Raw genomic sequence first — 16,535 nt, forward strand, 5'->3', positions numbered from 1 at the left:
TAAAAGGAGGAACGAAGACACAAGTTTAATCATTGTTTTGGTGAGCACGAGTTGGTGAGACCAACCAATAAAAAGCACAAATTTGTGCGTGGAGCTTGTGAGAGGAAGAATGTGCAAGAGAAGCTTGTGCACATATTGGGAGAGTACAACAGAGATCAACAATCTTGCAAAGGTTTCAAGCTTAGAACAAACAAGAAAGACAAATGTGTCTTTCATATTGAAACAGTGGTATTTTGTAAGAGATCTATTGGTCAATTTTCTCTATCAATAAAATTCTCAAACAAGCATAGGGTTTTCCCAGTTAGGTTACCCATAAAATTTTTTGTTTCTTGTGTAAAATTGTCCCTGCGTTTGTTGGGTGAAACCCACGAGGTCAAGGTTCAAATCACTTTGAGTATATTGTCCTGCTATGGTGCGCGGCTCAAGGAGTAGACTCCCCACTCGCTGGAGTCTCAGCGCTTGCCAAAATCATAAGAAATTAGTATATCTTACTTGCAAATTGTTGGATGTACTCTTGGTGTTATAGTGGCAACTACGAGAATTGATCATGGGTCTTCCTTAGATTAGGTCTGGCAATTTTCGATTCACCATGTTAAAAAAAAAAAAAAATTGTGCATCTTATTTCTGTTCAATTCTGCTACTATTCAATAGAGAAATTTTGTGTCTATGTGAAAAGAAAATTTGTTTTCAGATTGTTCATATCAGTAGATCAAAATTTCGCGGATTTTCTACATGATATCAAAGGGTGGATCAGAGTAACGATAGCACATACAAGAGAAAATTCCTCATAGTGAGTGGGCATATGGTATGCGATAGCTGCAACACTTAAGGAGCTAGTTCAGGTGGAGTGAAGGAACAAGGTAGGGTCCCTTTTGAAGTCTAGACGGGGTTGAGTCAAGGGCATATTGCAGACAACATTTAAGGGTAGTTTTGTGCATGTTGTTTCGGTATAAATCTTTGTGTGTAGGCATCAACAAGACATCTTTGTGTCATCAAAAGATGCAGTGTCTCTGGAAGTATTGTGCAGAAGATAAAAGAACTGGCTAGGAGGCACAACACAATTCTTGAAGTGATTTGAACACTGAGTAGGTGGGTTGTAACAGCGGCTACAAGTAGCCCTAACTAGGGTCGTGATCCTAGAAGATTAGTGCACAGGACACGTGTTTTAGACCACTGGAAGGAGTCTTCAAGAGGTATGTATGCCATTCTAAGTTGATGAAATTTGCAAGGTGATTGTTCGGGTTGAACAGTGATTGTTTGGCATCGTAACTACAATAAGGAGGGCTACTAGAAGGTGTCAAAAGAAGCCCCAAGTCCATATTTGTGAAGGACTTCAAATCTAGTAGGAGAGGCAAAATTAGAGGCCCCAAGTACAAACTCTTGTGAAGGACTACAACATTGTTAGTGGGCAGAAGTTTGTGAACTCTCGAAGTAGGCATGATGGCCTACCAAGGATTGAAAGTAGATCACTATTTAGGGGGAGCAGCGTTGAGCGACAAGGTAGGGAGTTCTCATAATAGAGAAGTGATGGACTCGCAAAACATGGTGGGAAAGAATGGGTTTTTAGATTAGGTTCCGCAGAAGAAAGCAGAGAAGTCTTCTATATTAAAGGAAGTAGTTACAACGACAGAGAACTTGGTAGTGTTGGAGATAGGTCCAAGTGGACAAAGTTCTTCCATGAATATCTTCCTCGCTAAGGAGTGTTGAAAATATTAGCAAGAAAAGGGTTCCTTGATTTGTGCCTTAATCATAGGAGCCAGAATTAGTTCCTTCCTGTGCATGACTCGAGTTCCTAAAAATTAGGAGATTCCCTATAAATTAGGAGAAATTTTTATAATTTAGGAATCATACCCTAAAAACTAGGACAAGTTAGGATGTTGTGTATTGATGTGTTCAAATTGAAAGTCAAGTTCTTGATTTTCTAGTGTGAGTTGATTGAGGAAAAAACAAATGATTGAGCTTCAAGTGATTGACTTGAAATATGACAAGTTGCATGAACAAATAACTCATGTTAATTCAATCAATCAAAAAATCATTCCTTAATTAGAAAACTCATTAATTTTAACAATTTGAATTGTCTTTAAAAAGAAGAATGGATGCAAAAGTTTAATCATTGTTTTAATGAGCACAAATTGGTGAGACCAAGCAATAGAAAACACAAGTTTGTGCGTGGAGCTTGTGAGTAAGAGTGTGCACAAATTAGTAAAGGGCAACAAAGATCAACAGTGTTACAAAGGTTTCAAGCTTAGAACAAGCAAGAAAGACAAGTGTCTCTTAGATTGAAACAATTATATTTTGTAAGAGATCTGTTAATCAATTTTCTCTATCAATAAAGTTCTCACGCAAGCAGAGAGTTTTCCTAGTTGGGTTCTCTGGAAAATTATGTTGTTTCTTGTGTACAATTGTGCATATTATTTTTGATATATTTCATTGTTATATGGTAGACAAATTGTGTCTATGTGAAAAGAAAAATTGTTTTTATATTGTTCATATTAGCGGATCATAATTTCATGGATTTTCTACATGGTATTAGAAGGTGGATCAAAATAAAGATAGCACATACAAGAGTAAATTCGTCATAGTAAGTGGGCATATGGTCTACAATAGCTGCAACACTTGTGGAATTAGTTCAAGAGGAGCAAAGGCGCAAGGTAGGGTCTCTTTTGAAATATGGACAAGGATGAGTTCAAGGCAAATTGCAAGCAACATTTAAGGGTAGTTTTGCGCATGTTGTTTGGGTATAAATCTATGCATATACGCTACATCGAGACATTTGTTTCATCTAGAGAGGTCAAGTCTCTTGAAGTATTTTGCAGAGGATAGAAGAGATGGGTAGACGGCACAATGCAATTCTAGAAGAGATTTGAAGGTCGAGTAGGTGGGTTGTAGCAGTTGGTACAGGCAGCCCTAACTAGGGCCGAGATCTCAAAAGATTAGTGCACAAGTTGAGGGTTTCAGAGAGCGGGAAGGAGTCTTCAAGAGGTATGTATGCCATTCTAAGTTAATGAAATTTGGAGGGTGATTGTCTGAGTTGGACAGTGATTGTTTGGCATCTTAAGCACAGTAAGGAGAGTTGCTAATAGATGTCAAAAGAAACCCCAAGTCCATATTTGTGAAGGACTTCACATTTGGTAAGAGAGGCAGATTTAGAGGCCCTAAGTATAGTCTCTTGTAAAGGACTATATCACTATTAGTGGATAGGAGTTTGTGAACTCTCTAAGTAGGCAAGATGGCCTACCAAAGATTGAGAGTATAACACTATTTAGAGGGAGCAGTGTTGAGCAGCAAGGTAGAGAGTTCTCAGAATAGAAAAGTGATGGACTCGCAAAACATGGTGAAAAAAAAAAGTCTTGAGATCAAGTTCCACAAAGGAAAGCAAGGAAGTGTTTTAGATCAGAGGGAGAAACAACAACAATGAAAAACTTGGTAGTGTTGGAAATAGATCCAGGTGGACGAGGTTCTTCCAAGAATCCCTTCATCGCTAAGGAGTGTTGAAAATATCAGTCAGAAAAGGGTTCATTGATTTGGTGCTTTAATGATAGGAGCTAAAACGAGTTCCCTCTTGTGCAAGACTTGGGTTCCTAAAAATTAGGAAATTCCGTATAAATTAGGACAAGTTTCTATAATTTAAGAATTTGTGCCTAAAAATATGGATGAGCTAAAATGCAATTCACTGATGTGTTGAAATTAAAAGTGAGCTCTTGATTTTCTAGTGTGAGTTGATTGAGGAAAAACATAAATGATTGAGTTTCAAGTGGTTGACTTGAAATAGAATTAGTTGCATGAGCAATTATCTCACGCTAACTCAATCAATCACACAAACATTCCTTAATTTAAGAACTTGCTCATTTTAACCATTTGAATTGCCTTTAAAAAGAAGAACGAATGCACAAGTTTAATAAATGTTTTGGTGAACATGAGTTGGTGGGACCAAGCAACAAAAAACACAAATTCAAGAGCAACAAAGATCATCAAAGACAGCAAAGCAGTGAAAAAACAGCGGGGCAGAGTATTGTTTTGGACCACAAGGGGCTGAATTTTCTGTTTAAAACAGTCAGCCCTATTTCAACCCTGTGGACCACAAAGTCACGATAGAAGCTGGTTACGGACTTTTGAAGGGGGCTTAGAAACCCTGTGTAGGTAATTTTATCAAATACTCAGCCAGCAGAATTCTTAGTAAGCCTATTGATTTGTATCATATACTGGTGGAAACAGTCTACTCTTTTCTGTGGGCAGCCAGCCCTAACTTGCTGTGGTTTTACTGAAGAATCATATTACTGTTGGAACTCTTTTACACTACTCCATGACACCTACTGTTATTTGAATTTGTGAATGTGCACTACTGTTGAACGATTATATTGCTGTGAAGATCTTTGAAATTCATGCATACAAATCGTTTGATGAATAAACAAGTGAATAATCTGATTTATTAGAAACCCTAGGCCAACATAGAAACCCTAGGGGAAAAAATCACATTGAAATACTACAACATTATGTAATATTTTTTGAACCGATCTAATAAAAATCATCTACTCAACTTACATTAAAAAAAATAGTAATATTCTCATTTATTTAGAATTTGATGAAAATAATTCTGGTACTCATTGATGAAAATACTAATGCAGCAACATTAAAATTCACTGTCAAAGAGTGTATCAAGTACCAAGTCAAATATGACTGCTCTAAAATACATCAAGCATAATTTAGAAACAATGTTTATTTCATCGCAATCATGGGCACGGTTTTTCATAGAAAATTGAGCCGCATTGTGACTAGATTAACACTAAGATCTTCTCCGACCAAGAATTACCAGGTCTTCACAGGGAATTATTAGTTCATTGTGCAATCGATCATATATGAATATTTAAAAATTCTCTTACAATAACAATTACAACTTTCGTGGTAAAATATATTAATAAGTTCTGTGGTAAACTATCATATATCGTATAATTATTGCAAGTCTAAAAAATCATACAGCTGTGTGAGCAAGCTGCTCACCTATAAAAAACCATGTAAAAGAAAGCTGAGATTATTACTTGGTTGACATATATCGTTGCAACATAAAAAGTTAAATAAACAACGAAAATATCGGTATGCAGTTATAAGTTTCCTGGCCTCTGTAAACAATTGCTTCTACTACCTGAATAAAAAGGATCAAAACCCTTGTACAATCACATTATGACAAAATAAAACACCAAAATAAGACAATGAAATCCTTGCAAAATAGAAATGAACTAAGATTAGTTGTCCATCTTTGCAGCTGCTGATGCAGCTTGTCCACGCAGACGACCAGTTCTTCTGGCAGCAATAAGCCCAACTTTTTGCCCTGGTGGTGCATCACGACGTACAGTACTAGCATGACCAATATGTTGATGGTTACCACCACCATGAGGATGCTCAACTGGATTCATAGCCACACCACGAACCTTGGGCCAACAGTTTCTTTTGACCCTGTATTTGTGGTATGCATTGCCAGCCTTGAGCATTGGTTTTTCTGTTCTTCCACCTCCAGCAACTTGACCAATCATAGCTCTACAACCACTTGGCACAATCTTCTTAGCTCCAGAGGGAAGCTTCACCCTGGAAAATGAGACAATTAGAGTTAGCCCTCCCGTCATATAACAAAATTGAAATTCAACATAGAACCGAGATTCAACATACAATCTGAAAATAAGGCCCCAGGTAACCTGTAAAGTGTGATTAGAGACAATTAGAGTTAGCCCTCCCGTCATATAACAAAATTGAAATTCAACATAGAACCGAGATTCAACATCCAATCAGAAAATAAGGCCCCAAGTAACCTGTAAAGTGTGATTAGAGACAATTAGAGTTAGCCCTCCCGTCATATAACAAAATTTAAATTCAACATAGAACCGAGATTCAACATACAATCTGAAAATAAGGCCCCAAGTAACCTGTAAAGTGTGATTAACATGTTTCCTATAAATTTTAAGAAGAATTAAAATAATTATTTTTTCTTTCTAATATTCCCATTCAGACAACATAGATCTATGGAACCATGATAAAAGTTAAGCAGTCCCACTCTTCGTTCTCATGTTTCCACTACCAAATATTCTAGCTTAAAGTCATTTAAATAAATCTGCTGATGTTGACTATGTTGTTTTTGCTATGCATGGTGTTATAAGCTAGACAAAACACCGCATGAGATCATGTTCTCTTATTTTGAACTCCATTTTTCTTACATGCCACCTTGCATATCTGTTATCCATCAAGATTATGGGCGTGGCACTTCCAATAAGGTTATGTAAGCTGATTCATCTGTTACTCATGTAAATGTTCTTCTAACTGGTTAAATGTATATGTGTAAAGCTAAGATAGGGCTTTATTTGACCTTTTCCTATTGCTCATTTTTTCCTGCAGTGTTTACTCCACGATCTATTGGAAAAACTAATATCTACCAGCATATTTGTGGAGTCAATTCTTGGCTGTGGCTGACTGGTCAGAATCTAATCCATCAAAGTCACCCAAGGATTGTTCTTGGCCCCATCCACATGAAATGGCTCCTTGCAGAGTCAAATAGCCCACAAGGAGCACATGTCAAAAGCAGGATTCAAATCTAGGTGGAGAGGATAACTTCTCCTAAACATCCTAGCTAAAGCCTGTTAACTTGTTTGAAGCTTGTGATTATGCTTTCACATTAAAAAAATAAAAAATGCTTTCACACACAGAAAACAAGATTACATTATCCATCAAAAAGCAGCAAAACCAAAGACAAACAGATACACAATGTAAAACTTAACTCCAAAACAGAACTGAAAGTTTCTTTTGAAACCTGACATGTTTCATGTAAACTTGGTAAAATAAAATCAACAATCTGTTCAATTTTAACATCATGCTATAAACCCCCCAAAAAATCTTAGTAGTATATGTGTTTGTATTGTGGAACTCCATCTAATGTATATCTATTATCTATTTGATATTGATTTTGCACTCTCAGGCTAAACACAACTCTGTGCTTATTGGGCTCCAAACATCTCACATTGTCTTTGTAGGCCTACACCATCCACTTATGGATATTCAATCATCACAATCTCTCTGCTTATGGTTTCACACTCAGTGGTAGTGATGACCCAAGACCTGCTCCAAATGTCCCTCTCTATATATGATAAATGAAAAGGGCATATAGGCATTCAGCTTTGCAATCAAAAATGGCTTGGCTCCTCGAAAAGCTCCACCTGACAAAGAAACAGTCTCTTTTGCTTTGATGGATCCACCCAACAGAGGGCATGACCCAGAAAGTTCTCTTTAAAGGATTTGCTTTTAACTCAAATAATCCCTCATGTTCATTCTTCTACACCTACAAGCCAGCCTTCGTATTGGTTCTGATTCTCTATGCCTCCTAGGTTAAGGTGGAGGAGTCTTACTACCATGCCCACAGGTTGATTCGAGATTAAACATTGTACAACTGATGCTGAAAGATATCAATGTGTATCCAAGTCCTGGGGCTCCTTCTTGCAAACTACTACACGTTGATACACCCATGTGGCGAGAGTTTTTCATCATTGCATTTATCTTTGTGCTTGACAAGGCAAATGTTATGTACAATATGTCCTGGTTTATGGAGGGTGGGCTTCTTTTTCCAAGGCCTTGGCAGACGGGTTTTAATTTATTCACTCAATTCTTATCCTTAGGCATTATCTGGGAAAAAATGTCCAGACTACCTCCTGGATATTGGAATGCCAAATCCCTCAAGGCAATTAGAAATGTTTTCGTAGATTTGTTGTCATGGCCACAGAGATAGCTGATCTGTCAAATTCTACCTCTACCCAAATATTTTTACCTTGATTTGAGAAAGGGTCTTGCAGAAAAATTCATAATATATTATAATCGCTGCAGTTGGACAGAAATGCTGGATTATGAACACATTGCTTTCTGAGCATAACCTCGTCTAAAGTCTAAACATAAAACTGTTTCTCAGGCAAGTACGCACAGAAATAGAGGACCACTTGATGAGAGGACAGTGTGGTCAATCACCACTGGGTAGAACAAATCTCAGATAAATCTTATCTCAGGCCCTCCCGTCTCTGAAATGCTCACCTTCTCCTGGTACTGGAACTGGTCCTGCCAATGTTAGGGAACTGTAGCAAATAATATTGCAGATAATATGTCCTCTTAGCTAGGGGAGATGTTGCAGCTGAAAGAAAAGAAAACCAGATCTTTCTGATAAGGGGGAATGTCAATCTTACATCCTCCTGGGGCCACCTCTGGTCCTGAGATGTTGGGTGCAATTGTAGCAAATATTGTGGCTAATGTGTGTTCTGAGCTGGGGAAGATGTTGGAAATCAATCCTTTGAATAAGCGGACGGGTGAAAGGCAATCAGGATCGCTAAGGAACCCGCCAACATCAGAGAAGTCTTTTTTGAAATATGATGACCCTTCAAATCAAGGACAGGTTGGCTAAATTGGTGCTTTTTGGTCAACTTTCCAATAGGGGTTTAAATTAGCTAGTATAATATGTAATGTTGTCAGTCTCGAAGTATAACGTGTCTATCGATAATTAACTAAAAGAACAAACAATGTATCACATAAGGCTAAATACTTGACATAGCGAACTTGTACATTAATTTCTCTCTAATAAACTTTTATTTACTTGCAACAAAAATGAAATTAAAGGAAAACACAAATTAAAACAATGGCATTCACTAGAAACTTAACTGGTTGTTCAAGCGTGGGTGGTCACACCGCCCACTAGAGTTCAATTCCCCCAGCACTGTGACATGTTTAGCAACATTCATAAAGAGAGGATAGCCATGTCTAGTACATGCAGGCCCGGGGGTGGTGATGCCTATCCCCTAGTACTGTCAACTTTCTGCAAATCCAGGTATTGTTCGGGCAGCACTAAAGATAAACACAAAGAATTTATGTTTTGAAAGAATATATTTAAGATTTTTCTTTTTTAACAAAGATCCCAACTTAAGGTTTTCACGGTTACCAGTAAACTCCTAGTGTATGGATCAGAAACAAACCCGCTAATGCAATTCAACCTAATGATATTGAGCAATTAGATCTCCAAATCCAACTGTCATGGGGGCAAACATAGCGAAACCCTAAGAATGTCTCTGCTTGAAAACCATCATCCTAAAATTCTAAAAACCAATCAAACCTGGTAGTGCTATGATCAGGATTGTGGCCGACAGCAGTGGCGCCAAAAACAAACCCACCCTAAACCCTAATCTTAAAATAAAATAAAATTGAAAAAAAAAACCTGGTAGTGCCGTTATCGATATTGTGGCTGACGACGATGGCGTAGTCTCCAGAAGCCCTAGCAAACGAACCCCGATCGCCGACATTCTGTTCCACGTTGCAGACAATGGCTCCCTCCGGAATAGACCTCAAGGGCAACACGTTACCCACAGTCAAATTGGCCTTCTTTCCGCAGTAAACGAACTGTCCCGTGTACATACCTTCGGCCGCTACGAAGAGCTCCTTCTGATGCTTGTAACGGAATGGGTGCCTGAAGGTCACCTTGCAGAGGGGAGCGCCGCGGCCAGGATCGTGTATGACGTCCGTGATAATTCCCCTAATGTAGCCATTGCGCTCGCCATAGTCGAGGCTTCTGAAACGTGCAGGTCCCTTCCTGTGATGGGTGTGGGATTTGAACACGGAGCCTGCTCCCTTTCTCTGTGCACGAATAACGCGACCCATGTCTGCAGACCAGAGCAGATCACTACACAGAGAGTTTGGATCTGTTGCGCCTCCGAAAATGGAAGTAACAGATATGGCTAAGGGGTTTCGTCAAGATGCGAATCCCCTACAAACCCTAGTTGGGTATAAACCCTAACCCTAATGTGGGTGGAACATTTACTCAAACCCCATAAACCCTAATTTGTATTGTGTGAATTTACAATAATTAACATAACCCCACCTTAATTCGACATCTACACGTTGGAAAAAAGAAAGTCCAATGATTCAAAGGATTATGGGTTATAATAAAGTTATACGAGTTTATTAATTGCAAGTAAAAGATTACAAATCCATTTTAAATTAATTTAAATTTACTTTTCCGGGATTTCGAAACTAAATCCTCCATCCTTTCAGTCAACACATCAGGTGAGATTACATTATCATTTCAAATATAGATGTCAAATGTCTTTATGAAAAGTTAAAATTATATGTATGTTTTTTATAGATATTATTTTAATTATAATATATAATTGTCATGAGTTTACTAATTAGAAAGGTGGTAAATAATGTTAATGCACTCAAGTGTGTTAATTAGGAGTTATTTGTTTATTAGGAAAGATTAAATATTTTAGGGTTGTAAATATTTTTTCAAAAAAATAATTTTAAATAAGTACTAGTTTTAAATACGGAAGAAATTACATTTTTTCCTCAAATAAATTTAAAAATTATATTAAATTAAATTTATCTTAATTTAGGTTTATCAAGGAATAAGTGTAAAATTTTCTTTAAGTATCAAATTTTAATAAATGAATAAATTAACATTACTGAGGTTAGCGAACAAATTAGATGCGCGCTATGCAACTTCTTAGAGATAGGGTTTTGACATTAGATACCATGGCAGGACGCGCAGGAGGGAGTGATGCTACCTCCTACAGTCAAGTAGTCACGAATAGAAGCAAAGACACAGGAAAGAAAAGGTTCAAGAAACTGCTGGAGAAGACAACAGCGGCAAGTAACACGGACATACTGGGAGGAAACAGACATCAAGCACAAGAAGGGTGTTATGAAACCAGCTCAAGAAAAGATAGAAAAGATAGATCAACGCCTTAGAATTCAGCCTCTTCGAGGGGGCAACCTCCTTTACATTACATAAATGAACAATTCTTGGATGATTCAAATGACAAAACCTCCTTTCTATATATAGGAGTCTAAGGAGTCACAATATAATCCAGCCGACCTAACAATAATAATATAAAGCCACAAAAATAACAATAGAGGGATTCTATGGGGCACAAAAATAACAATATGGGGGTAATAGGGGCACAACAATATAAATAAGGGGTATAACTACAATACTAGTATTATAGGGACCCAACATGCCCCTCTCCTTCAAAAAAGTGTTGTCCTCAACACTTGAGTAGTTCTGGATACTTCTGCATAAAATTCTCATCCTCCCATGTGGAATCTTCAGCGGATAAGTTCTTCCACTTGATAAGATACTCTGAAATTGATCGATTTCGTAGCTGTCGAGTTCTTGTTTCTGTGACTGCTTCCGGTTCCAATATAATTTTTCCTTCCTCATCAAGTTCTGGCAATATTGTTTGAACTGGGAGCTTGTCGCCTATAACCTTCTTTAAACATGAAACATGGAAAACTGGGTGCAATCGAGAAGCTGCAGGAAGCTCCAATTTGTATGCCATAGTACCAATCTTTTGCAACACCTTGTACGGACCATAATACTTTGGTGATAATTTATTATCCTTCTTAGCTTGCTTTAGGGACATTTGCTTATATGGTTGTAGCCGTAGGAATACCCAATCACCTACATCAAAACTTCTTTCACTGCGATGTTGATCTGCCTGTTGTTTCATTCTATTTTGTGCCAACACGAGGTTATCCTTTAAGAGTTGGAGGACTTGTTGTTGATGTTCGATGTGATGTTCCACTGCCTGAACCTTAGAATTTTCTCTTAAATATGATGTGATGGATGGTGGTTGATACCCATAAAGTGCCATAAATGGGGTCATTTTTGTTGTTGTATGGAAGGAAGTGTTATACCACCATTCAGCCAGAGGCAACCATTTGACCCATTGTGTCTGTTTATCAGATACAAAGCAACGAAGATATCCTTCCAAACATTTGTTTACTATCTCAGTTTGCCCATCAGATTGAGGATGATAAGATGAGCTATGAGCTAACTGAGTACCAAGACAAGAAAATAATTTTGTCCAAAAATTTCCAGTGAAAATGGGATCTCTGTCACTTACAATAATCTTTGGGTTTCCATGTAGCTTTTGAATTGTTTCCATAAATTCAGTAGAAACTGTACTGGATAATGCACAAAAGTGTGCATACTTGGTAAGTCTATCAACTACCACCATGATGACACTTTTTCCCTCAGACTTGGGTAAACCTGTGATAAAATCCATTGAAACCTCCTCCCAACGTTGGCTTGGAATGGATAAAGGTTGTAATAGACCCGGTGTCTTAATTGTTTCAACTTTATTTTGTTGGCAAACCAAACATTCCGCCACAAACTTTTGAATATCTGATTTAAGGCCATCCCAAAAAAATTCCTTCTTAACCCTGTGGTAAGTTTTTAAAAATCCTGAGTGCCCTCCTAAGGGAGAAGTGTGCAATTCCATAAGAATCTTTTGTTTTAGCTGGGAATTCTTACAGAGGTATAAGCGATCTTTGTACCATAACGAATCATTTTGCCAGCTAAATGTATCAGACGTACTGGAATCTTGTTGTAGCTTTCGAATAAGTGCCCACACTTCTTCGTCATTCTTCCATTCCTCCCTTGCTTCGTTTATCCAATCTGGTTGGATAATAGAAATGGCGCACAACAATGCTTCCACATCCTCATCCTTTCTTGAGAGTGCATCTGCCACCACATTTTGCTTCCCTTTTTTGTAGATGATTTCAAAGTCATAACCCAACATCTTTGTGACCCACTTTTGTTGCTCTTCAGAGGATAATCTTTGTTCTAAAAAGTATTTAAGGCTATCATGATCCGTTTTTACCTTGAAGTGTCTTCCCATTAGGTAGGGTCGCCATTTCTTAAGTGCATGGAGTATTGCCAACATTTCCTTCTCATAAATAGCTTTGCTTAAAAACTTTCCCTTGATTGGACGACTTTCAAAAGCAATGGGTCTTTCATCTTGCATTAGAACAGCACCAATTCCATTTCCTGAAGCATCACATTCCACAATAAAGGTTTTTGTGAAGTCCGGTGTAGCTAAGACCGGTGCTTGGCACATTGCCTCTTTAAGATGTTCAAAGGCCTTTGTTGCTTCCGGAGTCCATGAAAATGCATCTTTCTTCAATAATGTTGTTAGAGGTGCTGCTATTCTCCCATAATTCTTAACAAACTTGCGATAATACCCTGTCAACCCAAGAAATCCTCGCAGATGCTTTATGGATGTGGGGATTTTCCATTCCTTAATGGCTTTAATTTTGCTAGGGTCTACCTTAACTCCTTCATGAGATACAATATGACCCAAATATTCCACCTCCTGGACTCCAAAGAAACATTTGGATCTTTTTGCATATAATTGTTTCTCCTCCAATAGTTGTAGCACCCTGTCAACATGTTCAACATGATCCTTCCAAGACTTGCTGTAGATTAGTATATCATCAAAAAATACTAACACAAATTTTCTAAGGAATGGTTTGAAAATTGAATTCATCAAACCTTGAAATGTTGAAGGTGCATTGGTAAGGCCAAAAGGCATGACCAAAAATTCATAATGACCCTCATGAGTTCTAAATGTTGTTTTCGGAATGTCTTCAATCTTCATTCTGATTTGATGATATCCCGAACGAAGATCCAACTTGGTGAAGTAAATTGATCCATGCAATTCATCCAGTAATTCATCAATGACAGGAATGGGGAACTTATCTTTAATAGTGAGCTTGTTGAGCTCCCTATAATCCGGACACATGCGCCATGATCCATCCTTCTTGTGCACCAATACTACTGGAGCAGAGAAAGAACTTTGACTCGGTTGAATTATACCAGCCTCTAGCATTTCTGCAACCATACGTTCAATTTCACTTTTTGGACATAGGGATATCTGTACGGCCTGATGTTTGGAGGAACACTTCCTGGAATCAGATGAATAGCATGATCATGATCACGCATAGGTGGGAGACCTTTGGGAGTCTCAAATACCTTGGAATGATTGTCCAGGACTTTTTGGAGATCTGGAGAAATAGATGATTCCAATGTGGAAACATCTAGCGAACATAATTGTGCAATTACACCTCTTTGCTCCTTTTTTAGAAGCTTTGTCATACCATTAGAGCTGATTATCTTTCCTGGTTTCCCTGCAATACCCCTTAATTCAACTTCCTTTCCTTCCGTAGAAAATTTGATGAAAAGTTCTTGAAAATTAAAAGCTATTGTACCCAAGGATTGTAGCCATTGGACTCCTAGTACAACATCAGCACCTCCCATTGGAATGGAAAGCATTGGGCTAGTCAATACATATTCTCCCATGGATAGCTTGATATTATGGCACTTTCCAGAGCAATTTATTGTTCCTCCATTTGCAATCATCACTTGACACTCTGGTGCTGGATATAGGAAGCAATTCAATTCTTTTGCTACCCTACAATGAATAAAATTGTGGGTGCTTCCTGAATCAATCAACACTATTACCTTTTTCTTCTTGATTTGTCCTTCTATCTTGATGGTTTGAGGAGTGGTAATTCCCGCCAATGCATTACAAGATATGGTCGGATTTATTTGTTCTTCATCTAGGCTTTGTTCCTGGAGTATATCCTCTTCTTTTGACCTTTCTTGCTCCTTTTCTTCTTCCTCTTCACAATCTATGTAGAATAATTTCTTCTCAGCACACTTATGACCTTTAGTGTATTTGCTATCACAACTGTAACAAAGCCCTTTTGCTCTTTTTTCTTCCAATTGTTGTGGTGTCAACCTTATAGGTTGTGGAAGACTAGGGCAACAACACTTCCGTCTTTATAGTTGTGAGTGGTATGCTTCCTGGTTGCCATAATTTTGCTTTCCATTTTTCTTGCTAACCTGAATGCCTTCTCTAATGAATCAGGTTCCCAAAGGCGAACATCATGTTGGATATTATCCTTTAAAGACCCTATGAACACATCAATCCTATGCTCCTCTGGAATATCTTTTACCCTTATGTTCAATTTTTGGAACTCCTCAATGTGCTCCATTATTGAACCCTTTTGTTTGAGACTTATCAATTGGCTAAAAAAAGTGTTGCTTTTTGTATCCTCATAATGTGCTATCAATTCTTCCGTAAAAATTGCCCAAGTGATAAATTGTTTACGAGAGCAAAGCCATTGATACCATACAAACTGATTTGGTTCCAAATATACAGTTGCCATACGTACCTTTTGTGTGTTTTGCACATTATTGAGATCGAAGAATTGCTCCATCTGTAATATCCATGTGGCGGGATCCTTGCCATCAAACTTCCTCATATCGATTTTTGGAATATGGTGAGTCTTCGATCCAACATTAGATCTATGGAATCATGATTAACATTTCTTTTGTTCTCATCATGAGTTTCCTTTACTACCCTTTCACCTTAGTGCCCATTTCTTGTAGCAACTTATTCATATTTATCTTCAATTCGTCCATGTCTGTCTTCAAATCTATCTTCAAATCTGCCATGTCTCTCTTCAAATCTGTGTTCGAATCATCCATTTTAGCCTCCATGCCCTTTATCTTAGATTCCACGCCATTTATCTTAGCTTCTGTTAGCTTTTGTGAGCGTGACATTTGTTGCACTTGTTCTTGTAATTTTGATATATCATGTAGCATTTCTTCCTCTTCTTCATGAGTCATGCTAGAGCTTTCAGGTTCCTTACTAGGTGTTTGCATTTTCTTTCCTCGGGGCATCAGTTACCGATAATAATGCTTTACTATGCCCTTTGAATTCCTTCAAACCAAGCTTATGCAAAAATTAAAAAAAAAAAAAAACTACACACCTTTTTTCACTTTGTAGAAGTCTGATATTGAATCTGATGTATCTCTGTAATTTCGATCATTCAGTTCTGAAATTTTTGACCTGTAGTAGCCTTCTGTGTCCTCTTTCCAATGCCACAAGTCTGACCCAAATTGGATTCTCCAAGGAAGAGTTATGCGAAATCTCCCACAGTGACTTGCTTATAGACTAGTTCAGTAGAGCGAACTTGTACGACGTGCCACGAGTCACTGTTTCGACCTTTGTATCTGAAAAATGCATACAAGAAACTACAGTCCGTCCTCTTTTTGTACCTTCTTACGAAATTTCAATCCGATCCTCAGAGAGAAAGTTATGACGATTTTCCCCAGGTCACCTGTTTTGAATGTAATTCAGGAGTCTGCAAAAAGACCAACTTCCTCAGATCATATCTCCGAAAATATCGCGCAAAAAGCTCTGAAATTCGGACCCAAGGTTCAGCGCGATTTCTTCTCAAATGGGTTTTTTTTGCGACTTCTGAAACGTCACAAAAAAAAGTTATAGCGAAAATGTCACGATGACCTGTTTGGAGCAGCGAAACCCTAGAATCCAAAGCTCTGATACCAAATGTTATGAAACCAGCTCAAGAAAAGATAGAAAAGATAGATCAACGCCTTAGAATTCAGCCTCTTCGAGGGGGCAACCTCCTTTACATTACATAAATGAACAATTCTTGGATGATTCAAATGACAAAACCTCCTTTCTATATATAGGAGTCTAAGGAGTCACAATATAATCCAGCCGACCTAACAATAATAATATAAAGCCACAAAAATAACAAAGAGAGGATTTCTATGGGGCACAGAAATAACAATATGGGGGTAATAGGGGCACAAAAAATATAAATAAGGGGTATATCAATACACAATACTAGTATTATAGGGACCCAACAAA

The 16,535-nt window shown here is 37.8% G+C and overlaps 1 protein-coding gene across 1 annotated transcript; it reads right to left on the reverse strand.

Annotated features, from left to right (window-relative positions):
- Window positions 1–5,013: 5,013 nt before the first annotated feature.
- LOC149231329 (large ribosomal subunit protein uL2) lies at window positions 5,014–9,861 on the reverse strand. Its single transcript, XM_089379177.1, has 2 exons — window positions 9,227–9,861; window positions 5,014–5,580 (listed from the first exon to the last, which is right to left on the reverse strand). Exons 1-2 carry the CDS (start codon window positions 9,664–9,666, stop codon window positions 5,241–5,243), a joined length of 780 nt encoding a protein of 259 aa, XP_089235303.1. The 5' UTR covers window positions 9,667–9,861; the 3' UTR covers window positions 5,014–5,240.
- Between the last annotated feature and the right edge of the window lie 6,674 nt (window positions 9,862–16,535).

This window comes from Pinus tabuliformis, chromosome J (assembly GCF_031772625.1).
Source record: "Pinus tabuliformis cultivar Carrire ecotype Pingquan chromosome J, CPIR1, whole genome shotgun sequence".
NCBI lineage: Eukaryota > Viridiplantae > Streptophyta > Pinopsida > Pinales > Pinaceae > Pinus > Pinus tabuliformis.

Excerpts from the sequence above, each read along its gene's own strand:
- LOC149231329 (XM_089379177.1), bottom strand. The coding sequence starts at position 9,666 with ATGGGTCGCGTTATTCGTGCACAGAGAAAGGGAGCAGGCTCCGTGTTC. Across the intron at positions 5,581-9,226 it reads ATCGATAACGGCACTACCAG|GGTGAAGCTTCCCTCTGGAG; the intron begins GTTTTTTTTTTC and ends CTCATTTTCCAG.